Source organism: Rhagoletis pomonella, unplaced genomic scaffold, assembly GCF_013731165.1.
Source record: "Rhagoletis pomonella isolate Grant_MI unplaced genomic scaffold, Rhpom_1.0 Rhpom_scaffold_00003, whole genome shotgun sequence".
Classification (NCBI taxonomy): Eukaryota; Metazoa; Arthropoda; class Insecta; order Diptera; family Tephritidae; genus Rhagoletis; species Rhagoletis pomonella.
This window is the reverse complement of record NW_023458557.1, coordinates 73,169,979-73,185,384: the sequence shown is the minus strand read 5'-3', so window position 1 is coordinate 73,185,384 and position 15,406 is coordinate 73,169,979. Positions and strand designations below refer to the sequence as shown.

The 15,406-nt window shown below is 34.4% G+C and overlaps 1 protein-coding gene across 1 annotated transcript in view; it reads left to right on the top strand.

Annotated features, from left to right (window-relative positions):
- LOC118736362 overlaps nucleotides 1-2,326 on the top strand; it is a 210,040-nt gene extending 207,714 nt beyond the window's left edge. Inside the window, exons 6-10 of the mRNA XM_036466457.1 lie at nucleotides 7-241; nucleotides 302-494; nucleotides 678-841; nucleotides 916-1,319; nucleotides 1,986-2,326. Coding sequence (XP_036322350.1) covers nucleotides 7-241; nucleotides 302-494; nucleotides 678-841; nucleotides 916-1,319; nucleotides 1,986-2,171 — 1,182 coding nt within the window. The 3' untranslated portion in view covers nucleotides 2,172-2,326. The remainder of the gene's footprint in view (nucleotides 1-6; nucleotides 242-301; nucleotides 495-677; nucleotides 842-915; nucleotides 1,320-1,985) is intronic.
- The last annotated feature ends 13,080 nt before the right edge of the window (nucleotides 2,327-15,406 follow it).

Sequence of the window (15,406 nt, the reverse complement as noted above, 5' to 3'; positions counted from 1 at the left end):
TTACAGAAACATGACATCAAAAAAGATCCTGCCTTGACAACACTTTGCTTCGACCATAATCGCCAAGCACAGCTGCAGAAAACGCACACTATAGTGGGTAAATTAAAGCGCATCGATACCAACGAAGTGCTGTTGAACAGCTTGGCACATCACGTTAATGTAGAAGATGTGCAGCCAGAAGAAAGTATGAGCGAACAAGATGAAGAAATTGATGTTGTATCACCACACGTGGCCCCATTTGGTAAGAAAGCACTTTTTAAAGTTACAGCAAATGTAGTTAATCGGCTTATGTATTTCATAGTTGCATATGACCAGGTCAAAAGCTTGAATTCGGTTACATCTCGTTTGCAAAAGAGACGACGCATTCTAGATTACGCTTCGGATAGCTCAAGCGAGGATGATAATCCACCCAACATAAACAACACAGCACGGGGATTTGATTTCATAGAGTCGGACAATGAGAGCGTAGATTCACAAGCTGAGGATATGTTGAAGTAATTTGAAAGATACATTTGAGCCTCTTTATTTATTTATTTTTTAAGAACGCTTATACAATAATATATTTTATACACTCAATTCGTAAAGAATTAAAACAAATCTAAATTTATAGATATTTATCAAGTCCTACACTTGAAAAAATCATGCAATATTATTTTTCTATTCGAACATTTTTGTAGACACGCTGGCATTTATACGCGTGAGGAGGCTTTACGCATCTCTGAAGCCAAACTAACTAAATTGCAAGGATTGTACATCAACCAAATCAATCGCTTACATCACACATTGAAAGAGCGTCGTCGTCGTTATCTACTTGCCTTGCGTAAGGAGCGTGAAATGCTTTGTAGGTGACGGTGTCTTTAATATTTGTTAATTTAAGTATTTTTACCACACTCATTTTTTTATTCCCCTATTTAGGTAGCATTCACGACCAACTAAAAGACACGCCACGCGAACGCCAGCTTTATGATCAGCTTAAGGCACTCAATACATATCACCGTCGTTATGGTGTCGAGGCAGTGCTCCATAAGAAATTTAAAGAAAAGCGTTCCCGCGCCACAGAGGGCTATACACAAAGAGGTCCCGGTTATACCAAATGTGTCTTCACTGAAGGCGGTGTTAAATGCGGTGAACGAGCTATGCCTTGCTGCAAATTCTGCCGAAAACATATTTTGGAAGATAAAAAACAGATACTATTCCGTGCCTGTGAGGTGGAGAAGAGCGGCGTTGTGTGCCAGGAACCCATACCGTGCATCTTTGACGATGCATCGACATGTGTCTTGCATTTGTCCATACCTCCGCGTCGTCAATACATTCAAAAGGTGTGTGCGCCGTGAAAAACAATAGCACGCTTCACTATTACTAACTACTTTTGAGTTACTTGTTCGCATATTGCTATGCTAAAGTCTACTAGATCAGCAAATATTTCCGAATATGTTCAACTCCCGTTCAGCTTAAGCTTGCATCTATGAAAAATTTGAACTGGACCCAACTTTTAATTTACCAAATTACCTTGATTCATTACTGTTTTATATTTGTTTAATATTCTACAAACTTTATTTAGATTGCCATTGTTGCGCCAATTCTATGGCATATTTAAAATTTTTCTAATTTCGTAAAATTGTAAATAAACGTACGTTCTCCTCCATCTTGCAGGATTACCCTAAATATGCTCCAACTGATGAGGTAGCACAATACAGGGAAAGGGTAATTTAAGACTGTGACACTGTAAAAGCTAAGCGAACAAATGAATTATTATTGTATAAGCCAATGAAAATTGTCATTAAAAATAACTTTGATTATAGTTATTGCTCAGACTAAGCCAAATGTAATATGTAATGTGCGAATCTCAAGTCAAATTTAGGTACTAATATAACCGAAAAAAAGTTTGCACAACCACTTAATGGAAGTTGATCGCCAAGTAAACTGTGAAGTTCACCCGGCAACAAAACCTGCTCAAACTGATTACTCTATATTTCTCTTTACAGAAGGAAGAATCAGAAACCGAGGAAGATGAATTTATGGATGCTAAAGTGCCGAAGTTGGAGAGTTCGAATTCGAGTAAAGTAGTGGATTCGATATGTGAGATTAGAGCTGCAGCTTCGCCGGCTAGGAATATAACCATATCACATGACAAAAACGAAGCTGCTGAAGCGTCGAAGATGATGCAATAGAATACAATTTACCGATATATGTAGCATACTTATAGCAAAAATCAAAAGCAGTTTATGGAACGGTGTTTTAAAGATGAAATGTCTAAATGATCATGCAATATTTTAAAGTGGTTTTAGCCGAATGGTAATTTATTTTTGGAGGAGCTCAATTGAGTGTGGAATAAACATATACATAAAGTGCTAGTCGGATTTAAAAAAAATTTCCTTTATATACATACATACATACTATGTATGTACATTCGTGCATTGAGAGTAGAAAACTACTAATCGGTCTTAGTTTTGCATTATGGTTTTAAAAGAAATTCAACTTTTAACCCCTTGTCCTTAAATAATTTATGTGTAAACCTACATTGTTCAAATAATTTGTAGATATATTTTTTCGAGGGATTTGACTTTATAGTGTTTCCTGCCTTTTGGTGCTAGATTGGTAACACAAGGAATGGCCAGGTTACTTCCCGAAGTTGTAATAGCAATAAAATTCCTTGGCCCGAAGTAGATACTGGGGTTCCGGTAAAGATTTCGAATTTTTTAGTAATCTTGATCAAAATATCACCACACACCACACACCACACCACTTGCCTTTTATGGAAGACAGAATATTTATTGAACACATGTACGGCGACTGCGAAGGTAGCATATTCGCTGGAAATCCGCCTTGGACTAGCATCTCATCAGGATGACAAACCTTTGAGGTCAACGTGCCGATACAATAGCAGCAAAAGAATTATGGACATTGTGGATGCGAAGACTTCAACAATTACAAACAACCCAATTGAAGGAGAACTTTGTTGCATTTTACGTTTTTACTTTAAAGTTTTGGATTTTAATTTCCTTTTTAAGCAGCAACACTAATCGAACATCTTACACACATCTATTAAAGTAAATACAGTGCGCTGACAACTGTAGTTGAATGTCCTTTCCGAGCTTTCTGCCATAGTTTTCAGTTTTTCATATTTGACGAAAATAATCTAAATAAGTATGTATGTATTTTCATACTACCATTTATATTTTTGCCCTAATATTTGTAAGGTTCCGACGGAGAAAACATATGCTTGTAAACTTGTAATCCTTAAAATATGGAGTTAAAAACTTATGCGGAGCAGCGAGCGCATGAAAGCAAATTAGTTGACAACCGGAAATTTGTTACACAGTTTGAAAGCTTTATTGATTTCATTTCTTTGCCGGAACTAACATGACTGGTTTGAAAAGCACTGTATGGTTTTATGAAATCAAACGACAGTTGAGAAAGCAGTAGAATAAAAATTACTTGCTTGAAACGAAATCATTATTTTTGGTTTGTGTTCCGGTTGCCTTGCAGCTTATTCCGTAAAGCGGCCCGTCAGAACGAATCCGTTTGCGTCCGTGGCGGACGCATTAATAACGCCGTCAGAATGGGTACTTGTACGTCACGTAGAGAGACGCCATAATTCAGGTGTTACATTTGTGGACTCACAGGTGAATACGAATCCCAAACATACCTTCATCGTACCGTTTTAAGTTTATAATCTTCAACTTTCATAAATTTTTCGGTACTATTATTTAGTAAGCATTATTTTGCATATTTTATCTATTTATTACTGTAAAAAAATTAAATAAATGGATTGCGTAAATAGCAAAATCTTTTTAGCTTATGTAAAAGGCTCGTTATGGAGCAATGAGGTAGTACTCTCCTACTACTCCATCATGATTCAATAATACAAGGTTGGATAAATATTGACATTTGTGTCAATCGACTGCCTTGTAAGGTTGCATTTGAGAAGGAAAGAGAAGCGGGTAACAATTTTATCCCGTTTTGTGAAAAGGTAGTAAGTAAGTAAGTAAAGTAAGTAGTCTGGTAGTGCTGAAATGCGTTTTTGTATACAAATTGAATTAAATATATAAAGAAGATTCCACTGATCTACACAATAGACAATGAATTAAAATATTAAAAAATGAAATATGTAAATGGATATTCACATAAAATTCTTGCCAAAGAAAAATCTTTGAAATCTTTGAAGAAATATTCCCAAATATTCAAAATAAACCATGGTTTCATTGAAATTCCAGTATATATTAAACAAAATTAATGGAATTCAAACAAATCCTTTTATTCAAAGGGACTATATGAAGAATTATACAAATAGTAAAGATGCAATTGATTTAATGCATATAAATTAATCTTTTAAAAATTATTATATTTGTTGCATTTAAAGATTACATGTTCAATATCTGAAATTGAGTTTCATTTGTTTTTTTTAATTAAATTTTTTAGATATGTTTTCTACTTTTATCTCCAATAAGTCTTGCTAATCATTATATTGGTTACATTTAAAAGTTAGATCTTCAATATCGCAATTTAATTACATTTGGTTATTTAAAAATTTAATTTTTGTGGAATGTTATCTACTTTGTTCTGCAATCAGTCTTGTTAATCATTATATCGGTTAAACTTCAAAAATATGTCTTCAATATCGCAATTTAATTACATTTCGTTTTTAAAAATGTTAATTTTTTGTAATGTTTTGTACTTTTTTCTGCAATCAGTCACAATCAGCACAAGAAAATAGTTGCGTTTGTTTACTCATTTCCAGTAAAAATTTTTACGAGTTTTCATGATTTGGCGTTTTCGTACGCAAAAGTTGCAAAGTGGGGGAAATTGAGAGAGCGAAAAATGACAGTTGAAGCTGCAAGTTTTTACTGGATAAATTTTTGCTTGTAAGAATTTGCCAGTACGAAAAACAGCTGATCGCATGGTGCTGGATGAAATTTAAACTGACAACTGCCAGGTTATCCAACCTTGTATTATTGAATCATGTACTCCATGAAGAGGAATTCGGGAGTATAGAATCCTTTTATTACTCGTAATGGAGGTTTGCAGGATGACTCTTATGGGAGTGGGATTTTTCGTTGTGTCTTTTTGGGAGGCTATTCTGAGAGTACTCTCGTAGGGCTGCCTTAGGAGCTATGTGGAATGCTATTTATGTGTGTGCTGCCCGATTGCTTGTTTAGGAGGTAAAGGGGATTACTCCTTATAACATGCTCCCAGTTCTACTGGGAGGTTAGATTAGTAAAGTTTTAAGTGGCTGCCGGTAGACACACCAGCACACTTAGGTCCTTAATCTAGACCGTTGTGCTACACAAGGGATCTCTTTCACCCCGCTCCAATACTAACCAATATGAAGCTTTGAGTTGAATTTAAGCAATCGCCTTATCTTAATGCCCGCTAAATCGCTCAGGTCCCTAAAAGGTTCCATCATCTAAGAGCAATCGGGACGTCTGGCAGCCCTGCTGAGTGGTAACAGGACTGAAATCCGCGAAGGAGTTCTTAAATTATTCCGTGGAAACAAATATGTATTTTTCCTTTTTCTCAAACAAAATTTTCCTACGTTCATATGTACATATGAAGCATGATTCAATCAAGCATATGAAGTAAGATGTATTTTGAAACGAATTTCCGTCATCCCTTGTCAAATTTGGTTTGGAGACAAACCGGTTTCGGCGTTGTGCCATCTTCAGTGTCATTTTTCGTCAATGTCTGGTTAACACTAATCTGCGGTTAAACATCGTTGTCGACGTCTTCGACTCCATGCATACAACAGGGAGTCGGTAACGTCGATTTATTAATTTAAAAAAAAAACCGAGTCGGGATCAAGTTGGGAGTAAAAACTTAAACTCCAAACCATCGAAAAACTACCGTCAAAAATATTATGAATGGCGCAATTTCGCCATGGTTTATGATGCTGTAAAAAGGTGCATTCCCAAAATCAGTCTCGAAAACTTCGAAGAATTTCGAGTATTTAGTTTTCGCGTTAAGAGGAATTCCATAAATGTAGTATGTATATTTGATCATATGAAAAGTCTCAGCGGATTTTTGTCACTATGGCAACACTAATTTAATTGCGTCAAATGACTGGTTTGATCCCGTATTCCTCGGACTAACAGCTTCATTTCGTAAGTCGTAAATTAGGCTAACAACATTGGCATTGTCTACTGTCGTGCTGAAATAAGTAAACGATGAAAATTGTCGAAAACTATGCAGTGCTGTCAAGTGTGAAATATTCGGTACGATACGACTCTCGTAAAACGACTTGCATTCGACACGACTCTCGCAATGAGGCTGTTGTAAATCTAGTAAAACTGTCACACAATAAAAATTCGCTCAGGGCGAGAGAGTAACACTGAAAAGTACGGGATCCAAATTTTACTTGTAAAATTTTGCTTATTTCGTAAGTAAACACAATCAGCTCGCACATGTAAATAACCAAAAGCACTTACAAATTAATTAGAATCCACTCAAACAAGTAATTCAACATTTTATAACACCATTAGCAAAGTGCCCTTTTCTTTTATTTACAATTTGGTTGTCAAACACACTGCAGCTGATCGTTTGACACATTTATCAACAATAAAATCTTCGGACTAAAACTGAAAGGAAGAAAGGACCTTATTTACTCTCTTATTTGTCCTCTCAGTTGCCCGAGAAACGAGTACGGGGTCAATTTCTAGTAAAATCTGGTAAATTCTGGTAAAAAATGGTAAGTTCGGACTCATACGGGGTCACAACTGATGTCTGTTTGAAATGTGACGTTTCTGGTTCTACTCGGTAACTCGGTGCTCGGTAATATTTCCCATGTATTTAATTTGAGTAAAATATTCGTGCTATCGGTTTACCGATTACTATATTATCGTGGTAGTTGGTAAACTGCATTAAATATTCGGTTAAAATGTATTTCTTTTATAGGAAAAAAGCTACGTATCAGTTGTTGATGAATATATCGATGGTTGAGTGGAAGATCGACCTATCTCGGCTGCCAGTTCGAAAACGTTCTATCTCAAAAAACTTTTCAGAACGCCCTATTTCAGAATTTTATTGAAAAACACCTTATCTCATTCTAATTCGGTTCAAAAACGCCCTATCGATGATGCTTTTCTACTATAAAATAAATTAATAGTAAAATCAAAAGAAGCTTTCTAAATATGAACAAAATTTGGCCATATACATACATATACTGGCTTACCAAATACATATAACGACTCGTGCGCCACCTATCGGCAAAATTCCTAGTGGAGTTATTCCTTTTCATGTAGTTAATATACGTTCTAAATATGAACCCAATCGGAATATAAATACGGGCTTTTCAATCAGCTCGACTACTGCGCCACCTATCGGATTAACTCATCTTTCGTATTGCAATGTCATCGTGTTCTGAGCCAACTGAGAAGTTTTAGGAGCAAATTAAATAAAAGCTTGTAAGAAGGTGAAACGCTACAAAAACCTGCCGTCACTTGAAAAGTCGATGAAATAATGCAAATATTTGAGCAAGACAGACATTAAAGTGGTAAGGAGATAGCGGAGCCACTAAGCATCAACAACTTGACAGTTTGGAATTATCTCAATAGAGCAAGCTACTCAAAGGAACTCGATTAGATTCTTAAACTTTGGGTTAGTTTTATGAGACTTTGACGCGACTATTTGAAATGGCGTAGCACTATTTCACGACAAGTGCAATTGATAAAGAATATTAATGAACGCCAAATGACGTTTTCCCCACTGTGGGACATATCAGTGTGGCTTAGGACTTGTTAAATTCACCATAATGAGGCATTTCCCGTATAACAAATCTTGGCAAGCCCGTTAGAAAATAAACGATACAAAAGCCTTGCCTAGCCGCCGACATATCTAAACTTGACACACCCTCGAAAATGATAGAGCCCCTCAATAACAAACGAGTTTTCCGACAAGGCGGTTTTCTATCGTGCGACTTCCTCTTTCTTTTGCAAAAGGGAAGGACTTTGTCTACCTAAGACCCAACATAAACGCCACCAATAAAGTCAGCCTGAAAAGCGAGCGAATAGGTCTTGCTTTAGGTTCGGTAGGGAAGTGAAAAGCAGAACCCTCTCTCGACCAACAAAAATTATGCTTTAAAATCTCTCATTCTATAGATTATGTCAAACAAAGATCAGGCTTCTGAGAGAGTTAGAGACATAATCCTGTTCGCGTTGCCGACGGATTCTGACGAATTAGGAATGACATAATCAAGCTGAATTGGGCATGTTGTACGAACGGATGGCCAGGCTACGGTGAAAAGATCCTTCGACGCAGCACCCATGAGTGGACAATGGACGCATGAAGTGCAGAACGGCCTGTCTGCACTCGGGATGCACAACTGGCTAAACTTCGCAAAGCAGTAACGCACTTGCGAAGATTTTTAGTCTCAACGTAAACCGTCGAAGGGTTGAAGTGCCAAACAAGAAGAAGAAAACTTAGTTTCTCTGATGCTGGTTTAGAAATAACAGTTGCTGAACTAAATCGCCCAGCGAAGGCTCCTGGAAGTGAAAGAATGCAATAAAAGGATCACCTTCCATCAAGCGAACAGACAGTGTACTACCCGCAGAAATAAGTTCCTGAAAGTTATTGAAGTATTCGAGAGCAGCAGATTTGCGGGCCTTTATGTGTTGCCATCGGAAAATACCGCACACCGTGGAACGATGGGCTGTAGGTGTGAGTTTTACAACATTGTAGCCATTGGCCAGCGAATTAATCTATAGACGAAGAAGGAGACAGACGAGTGTCGCATTTTATTGGAGTTGGTCAAAATCGATGGATAAATGTGAGAAGAAGTAGTTGCCCATTGAGTCTGAAAGATCGCGTAATAGCCAGGGAAGTGTAGGCTGGGATCCAGCATTAAGTTTACAAAATCTTACTGCCGATCTTATGAATTCCTATGGAACAACGCTGGAAGTGAGAGGAGAAATTGTGTGCTTTCCTGAATTAGTTATAAGCCTCTTGAGCAGTGCTAACAACCTCTAGCCGTAAAAAGTAAATTTCCTGCCAGGTATTTTGATAAAATCTACGTACATATATATATACTTACAACTACTTAAATTGATGAGGGGACAAGTGAATGAATGAGTGAAACCAAAACACAACAAAAACAAATATGTATGTATATACGCCAATGCATTTTAGTGTTATGTGTTGTTGTTTATATGCCTTTAAATATGTCGTCCTGCATATTTTTTGCAATTTTTTTGCTTGTGTTTTGAATGTCATTGTTTTTATTTTGGTTTTGACTTTTGTGTTGCTACAGTTGTTGCTATTGTTGATTTTATGCCACCAACAGTTACAGTAGAATGTACAAACATACATGTATGTGGGCCAATCCACGTCAAATCGACCATTCTTATTTTATTCTATAGTATTTTTTTTTTTATCATATACCAAAGTTCTGCCAAACAAAAAAAAAACATTTTTTTTCTCGAAATTTAAAAATTTCTCAGGTTTTGGAAATTTATTTTTTTAATATCTCAAAAATTAACGTAGTTATTAAAATGGTTCTGGTATTTTTTTAAGGTCATGGGGCTATATAAAAAAAAAATTAAAAAATTACAGAATGTTGAAATTTTAAAAATCATTAAGGCAAAAACGTATTGAAATTTGTGTTTATTTTTTATACAATACATCACTTAAAATATACAGAAATTTTCAAGGTGTTTTTTACGGATATGAATATTTAAACTTTGAAAAAAATTATTTTTGCGCCCTCTAAATTAAAAATAAATTTAAATTAAACAAAATTTTTTTAACATTGAAAAAAACTTATTTCAAAGTTCGAAAACTAATATCTTAGAAAACGCCTTTGAAATTTCAATAACTTTTAGATATTTATATATAAATATTGTAAAAAAAACTAAGCCAAAAATTGTATAACTTTTGACTTTTACGATTTTTTAAATTTCAAAATTTTGTAATTTCTTTTATTTTAAAAATCATTTAAATGTATTAAATTTCAGTATTCTTTAAAATCAGTTAAAGGTATTGTATAAAAAAATTGAGCCACAAATTTATATAACATCTTGCTTTTACGATTTCTTTTAATATTAAAATTCTGTAAAAAATGAGTTCTTTAATTTTTTTAAATATAAATTTGAATTAAATGAAAATTATTTAACACATGTTTATTTACATCCAATTTCACGAAAGAAATTTAAGTGAAAAATGATTTAAATTTTTTAAATTTTGTATTGAAATTGGCAGAAAATAAAAAATTATTTTCCATTTAAATTCCTGGTGAAACCGGCTGTTAGAGTTTGAAAAAAAAAATTATATTTCAAAGTTCAGACACTAAAGAAACCTTGAAATTTTCAGTATTTTTTGGATCAGTTTTTTATACAAAATTTAGCCAAAGATGTGTACAAGTTTTTGCTTTTACGATTTGTTTTAGTTTTAAAATTCTGTAATTTTTTTTTCGATTGTTTCCCAAATTTTTTCTTTACGGCCATATACATACATATTTATATGACAAGAACAATTTTTGTCACTGTAATAGTTTTTGAGATATTCAAAAAATAAACTTGCAAAATCTGGGAAATAGTGAAATTTAGAAGTTTGCATAACTTTCGCCAAAAAATTTAATTTTGTTCTTTGGCAGAGCTTCGTTATATGATAAAAGAAAAGTTTTGACCAAGATTCATCCGAACCAAAAATTGTCGATTCTAAGCATTGGTCTATTTGACATGGATGGACCCATCTACATACATAAATACTTCCACATATGTATATGTATGCGAGGGCGTTTCGAATTTAAATGCATATATGTGCATACGCATAAGGTCCTACATAAAAACATACATAAGCAAGAGCGTTTGCACAAATTCGTAAATGAATAAGTCTTACGTACGCTGCATATGACACCAATTGTTACAAGCACAACAAAACTGTCTCGCTCCAAACTTATCCTTGGCCCATGTGCTCAAGTAATATAGTTTATACAGGTGTAAAATGTATGTATGACTGTATGCATTAGCAAGTATATGCATATAAAACAATCGTTTGACAGTCCTTCACCCTCAACAAACAAAAGAAAAAAAAAACACAGTCGCAAAGGTGTCGATGTCGATTCTGATTTCTCCACAACCAACTGGCAAAATCACAAACCAAATACCGAAGATTTTTCCACCACGCACCTAGTACGACGACCACAAAACTTTGCTTTGTTTTCGATGTGTTTTCGTCTTGTTGTTGTTGCTACTAAAGCTAGCCTTGTTTTTGCTTTTGTTTTTGCTCGAATTGCTTTATTCCATCTCGCTGTTGTTACAACTGATTGTGAGTGCCAAGGCAAAGTAGCACTCGAAAATACTACTTTCGATCCCCAACAGCGGTGTGGCAAAGAAAATGTATGTACGTAAAGAAGAAGGAGAAGAAAATGTTAGAAGAGCAACACCAGAGCCACCCACCCACGAGTAATGTAATGTAATGTTTTCGTCTGTGTGCGTGTGCGGTTGTTGCTACGATAAAGTTCCCTGCAAAAAATGGGACTAATCCGGGATGACTCCGGGAGCAATCGCAAAGGAACATGCGACTAATACCATTTTTAATCTCTTTATATGGAATGAACTGTTCGCTTTTGTTCGAGCATGTCCTATGAAGAGACTAATTGTTCACCATTATACCCGAAAGGGTATAAAAAGCGACTAGTCACTTTTAAAAAATAAAAATAAAACTTTGCGCCAGCTGAGATTCGAACCGGGGTGCTCAGTTTTGTTAGGCGAATACTCTCTCTGTGTGCCAACGCCGCACATGAAATTTCGTTGACTAAGTGCGTACATATCATTAAATCGTAATAGTACCCGTGAGAGATGAGTTGGGCATTAATTGATCTTCAATTATACCCATAAGGGATGAGTCGAGACTAATTGACCTCCAATAGTACCCGTATGAGACTAGTTGGGACTAATTAATGCCCAATTGTACCCGATTGAGAGTAATCTCGGAATACTCGCTTTAGAGATTAGTCGCACAATTTTTTGCAGGGTTAGCCCACTTGCAGCAAAGTGTCATGGCTGCGTTGCTGGTAGCTAACTGGTGTACATATGTATGTATGTATGTATGTATGTATGTGTGTATGTTTGTTTGTATGTGAGAGCTTCTTTTAGTTTTATGTGCTCTTACTCGTGAGAGCGGGAAATTAGCACTCAAATAGAGGATATTAAATATTTTTGTTGTTATTGGTTTTGCTTACAATAGATTTTTTTCGGGGTGTGAGGGTTTGGTGTCAGGCATGGTTATTGTTATTGTTGGTGCGGTTTTTTGCTATGCTTTTGGATACCTGTTATACTTATGTCGTTGCTATTGGTAATGAAAATAATATCAGTGTTGCCAATGCTTCTGGATATCGTTTCACAGTAGAATTTCTAGCAGGAAGTCCTATTCTATAAGCGTGTTTCCCTAACGGCCAGTGTTCGGTGACAAGATCTACAATCCTAAAAATATCTACTTTTAGTCTATTTAGTAGCTCTGTCGTTTTGTCGTAAAAGTTTTTTTTTGTTTAAACTACCTGTTGTTTAAGACAACTTTAAGCACACGGAAAGCGGCTTAAAAATTAGTTAAAAATACAAAAAAAAAAAATTTTTTTTTGTTGCATAATTTGCCGTTTGGCTTGTTTAGTGAACTGAAATGGTTTTTGATTTTGTCGTATTTTTTTTTTTGTTTAAACCACCTTATTTCTAAAACAAGTTTAGGCACTTGAAACAGCAGTAAAAAATGTTATAAAAATGATAAAAACAATTAATTTGTTTGTTCTATAATTTTTTCGTCTAAAAACGGTTGCTGATTTTTTATGCAGATGGTGAAAAAGTGATAGAAAATATGTAGCAATTTTCTATGAATCTTGAATTCTTTGCTAAACTTGATAAGGACATTTCCCAATTTTTTTAATTTTAACCATGGTGCTTATTGTTTATTTAAAATTCAAAGTAGTACATAAAGCAACCGGTTTTGCTTTCCTATTTAATTAATATCCATTTCTTCTAAAAATTAATGAACATTGAAAAAAAAACTTTAACAAAAAAAAATAAAATGTGTATCAAAAAGTTAAAAAATGTAAGTTCAAAAGAAAACTACCTTATCTTGGAACGGCAAATTCAGATATAAAGCCTGGTGTTTTATCTTTGAGGTGGAGGGGCTCTTCGCTAACTCTTTATAAAAATAGCAGAGCCCCTTATATCAAAAAAAAAGTAAAAGAACGACAAAATTAATTTTTCCACAACTAATTAGCGGCAAAAAAAGGGCAAATTAATGGGTATGTGCGACATTTTTTTCTTCATGTTGTACCGCTAGGTTTTTACATATCCTGTTCCTTGCTAGTTCCACAAGCAAAATCCCCTTGCTTGTATTTGCCTGAGAGAAGTCTGCCCCTACCACCCATACCGATTCACCCAAAACAAACTTCCGCCTTGGTCAATTCGTCTGTTCTCTAGCGGCTGCTATGTTCCTATGGCTGGGAACACAGACAAGAGATATGGACACTGACAGAGTTACGGAGCTTATTTAAATTTTGAATTCGTTGAGTAGCTTAGACTTGGTTTCAGTAAATGACGTAAGTATGTAGCTAGTAGTGCTTTCTTTCCTAGTGGCACTATTTTTTAGTACCTTAAAGACCTCAAATAACTCCAGGACTTAAGCCCGAAATATGCTGACATGGTTTGCTAGGGTCATGGACTTATTGACACCAAGCTCCTTGGAATACACTCGTGTCCCAACACCGCAGTCCATCTTGGAACCGTCAGTGTATATACAGATTGTTCGTTGGAATGATGGATACAGTTTCTTAAAAACTAGATTTTATGTACTTCCCATAGGATTTGAGTTATCTTCGTGGGATATGTAGCTCCTTGGTTATGTACTTTGCTTAAAAGAAGGTCCTGCCTCTGTTGTCCTGTGTCTACGTGAGCGCTGACTAACCCATCTGGAACGGACGCATTATATTCGCAGCAGGGCTATTGTGTCTGTGTATATATGTATTGGTATTCATGTATGTATCTGCAAAGTACCTATCAAAAATAAACACGAACACTTAACATCACAACCACTTAGTGGGTGTACAGTGCGTATACGCACTGATTTAGACTTAAAGTGTTATAAAGAATTAAGCAAAAATAAGGCAGCCATTGAAAATTTAATGAGTAAGAACTAAAGAGTTGAATGAGTTGAGTCTGAAAACAGGGGAAACGTTCAGTAATATGAAGTGCATATGTAAGCCAAAAGAGAAAGAACGAACCTTTTAAGAGAACATTTTAGTGGTATATATGCATGTATGCAAGAATGATACTCATGTAGGTATTTTTGTATATACGAGTATGTGGATTTCGCTTCATTGTAGTGTATTAAAGTAAATGCTTAAAGGATTACTAAAAACATACAATTATGTATAAATACATATGTACATAATTACGTGTATGTATTTTAAAGCAGCCACTTGTGGCAGTAGCCGAAACAATAAACGATTTTTAACTTCAAGAATGAGGCTCGGGAAAAGCATATGATTGGCCAGTGGATTAAAATAGTATAGTTAGTACGAGTTATTTTGTAAATCCGATTGCTTAATTATTGGGCACTAATGTTCGAAAGACAAACTTTTTCTATGAAGCTTTTAAAATTTTAACCTTGTGCTACAGTAGCATATTTTTAAAATGTTCCACTATCCTATTGGCGAAAGTTGTGCCAAGTGTGAACGAAAGCTGAAATAGTGCTCGAAAAATTTATGTGTAGTATGGGGCTTAAGGGCGCAATTCTGGCAACTGTCTACCAACTCACCACAGTCTTTCGCAATACTAGTTGAAAGATCTGTTTGTGTTTAGCAATAAGCTTTTGAAAAATTAAATACAATTAAAAAAATTTATACAATTTTCTTTTTAAAATAACAAAAACAAAAAAATTAAAAATAATTTAAAAAAAGGAAAAAAAAATTAAGAAGCTAAAATAGATAAAAACAAAACTGAAATTAAAAGAAATAATTTTTCTTTTTAAAACAATAAATCAAACAAATAGAAGGAAATTTAATAAAAAAACCAAAACAAAACAACAAGTTCTAAGGATAAAAAGAAAATTATATAAAAAAATAAAAAATTAAAAAAAATGTAGTACAAAATATCTAAAGCTAAAATTTGATTATATTTTTTTATATCATGTTGTTCTAAAAAGAAAAATACTTTTTCTACGTTCTCTGACTTTTAGACTTTAAAGACGTTTTCTGTAAAAATTAATAAATAATAGTCGTTGAATAAAAGACAATATTTTTTTAAACTTAATGCATTTAGTTATTTAACTGAAAAAATGGGGGTATTAAAAAATCACTCGATTTAACGCATTTTTCGATATTACGAATTAGGCGAACAACATACTTTATTTTATTTTATATTATTGTTTCATGTTATTCTTTTTTTGATTTTACTTTAATTTATTTCATTTTATATAT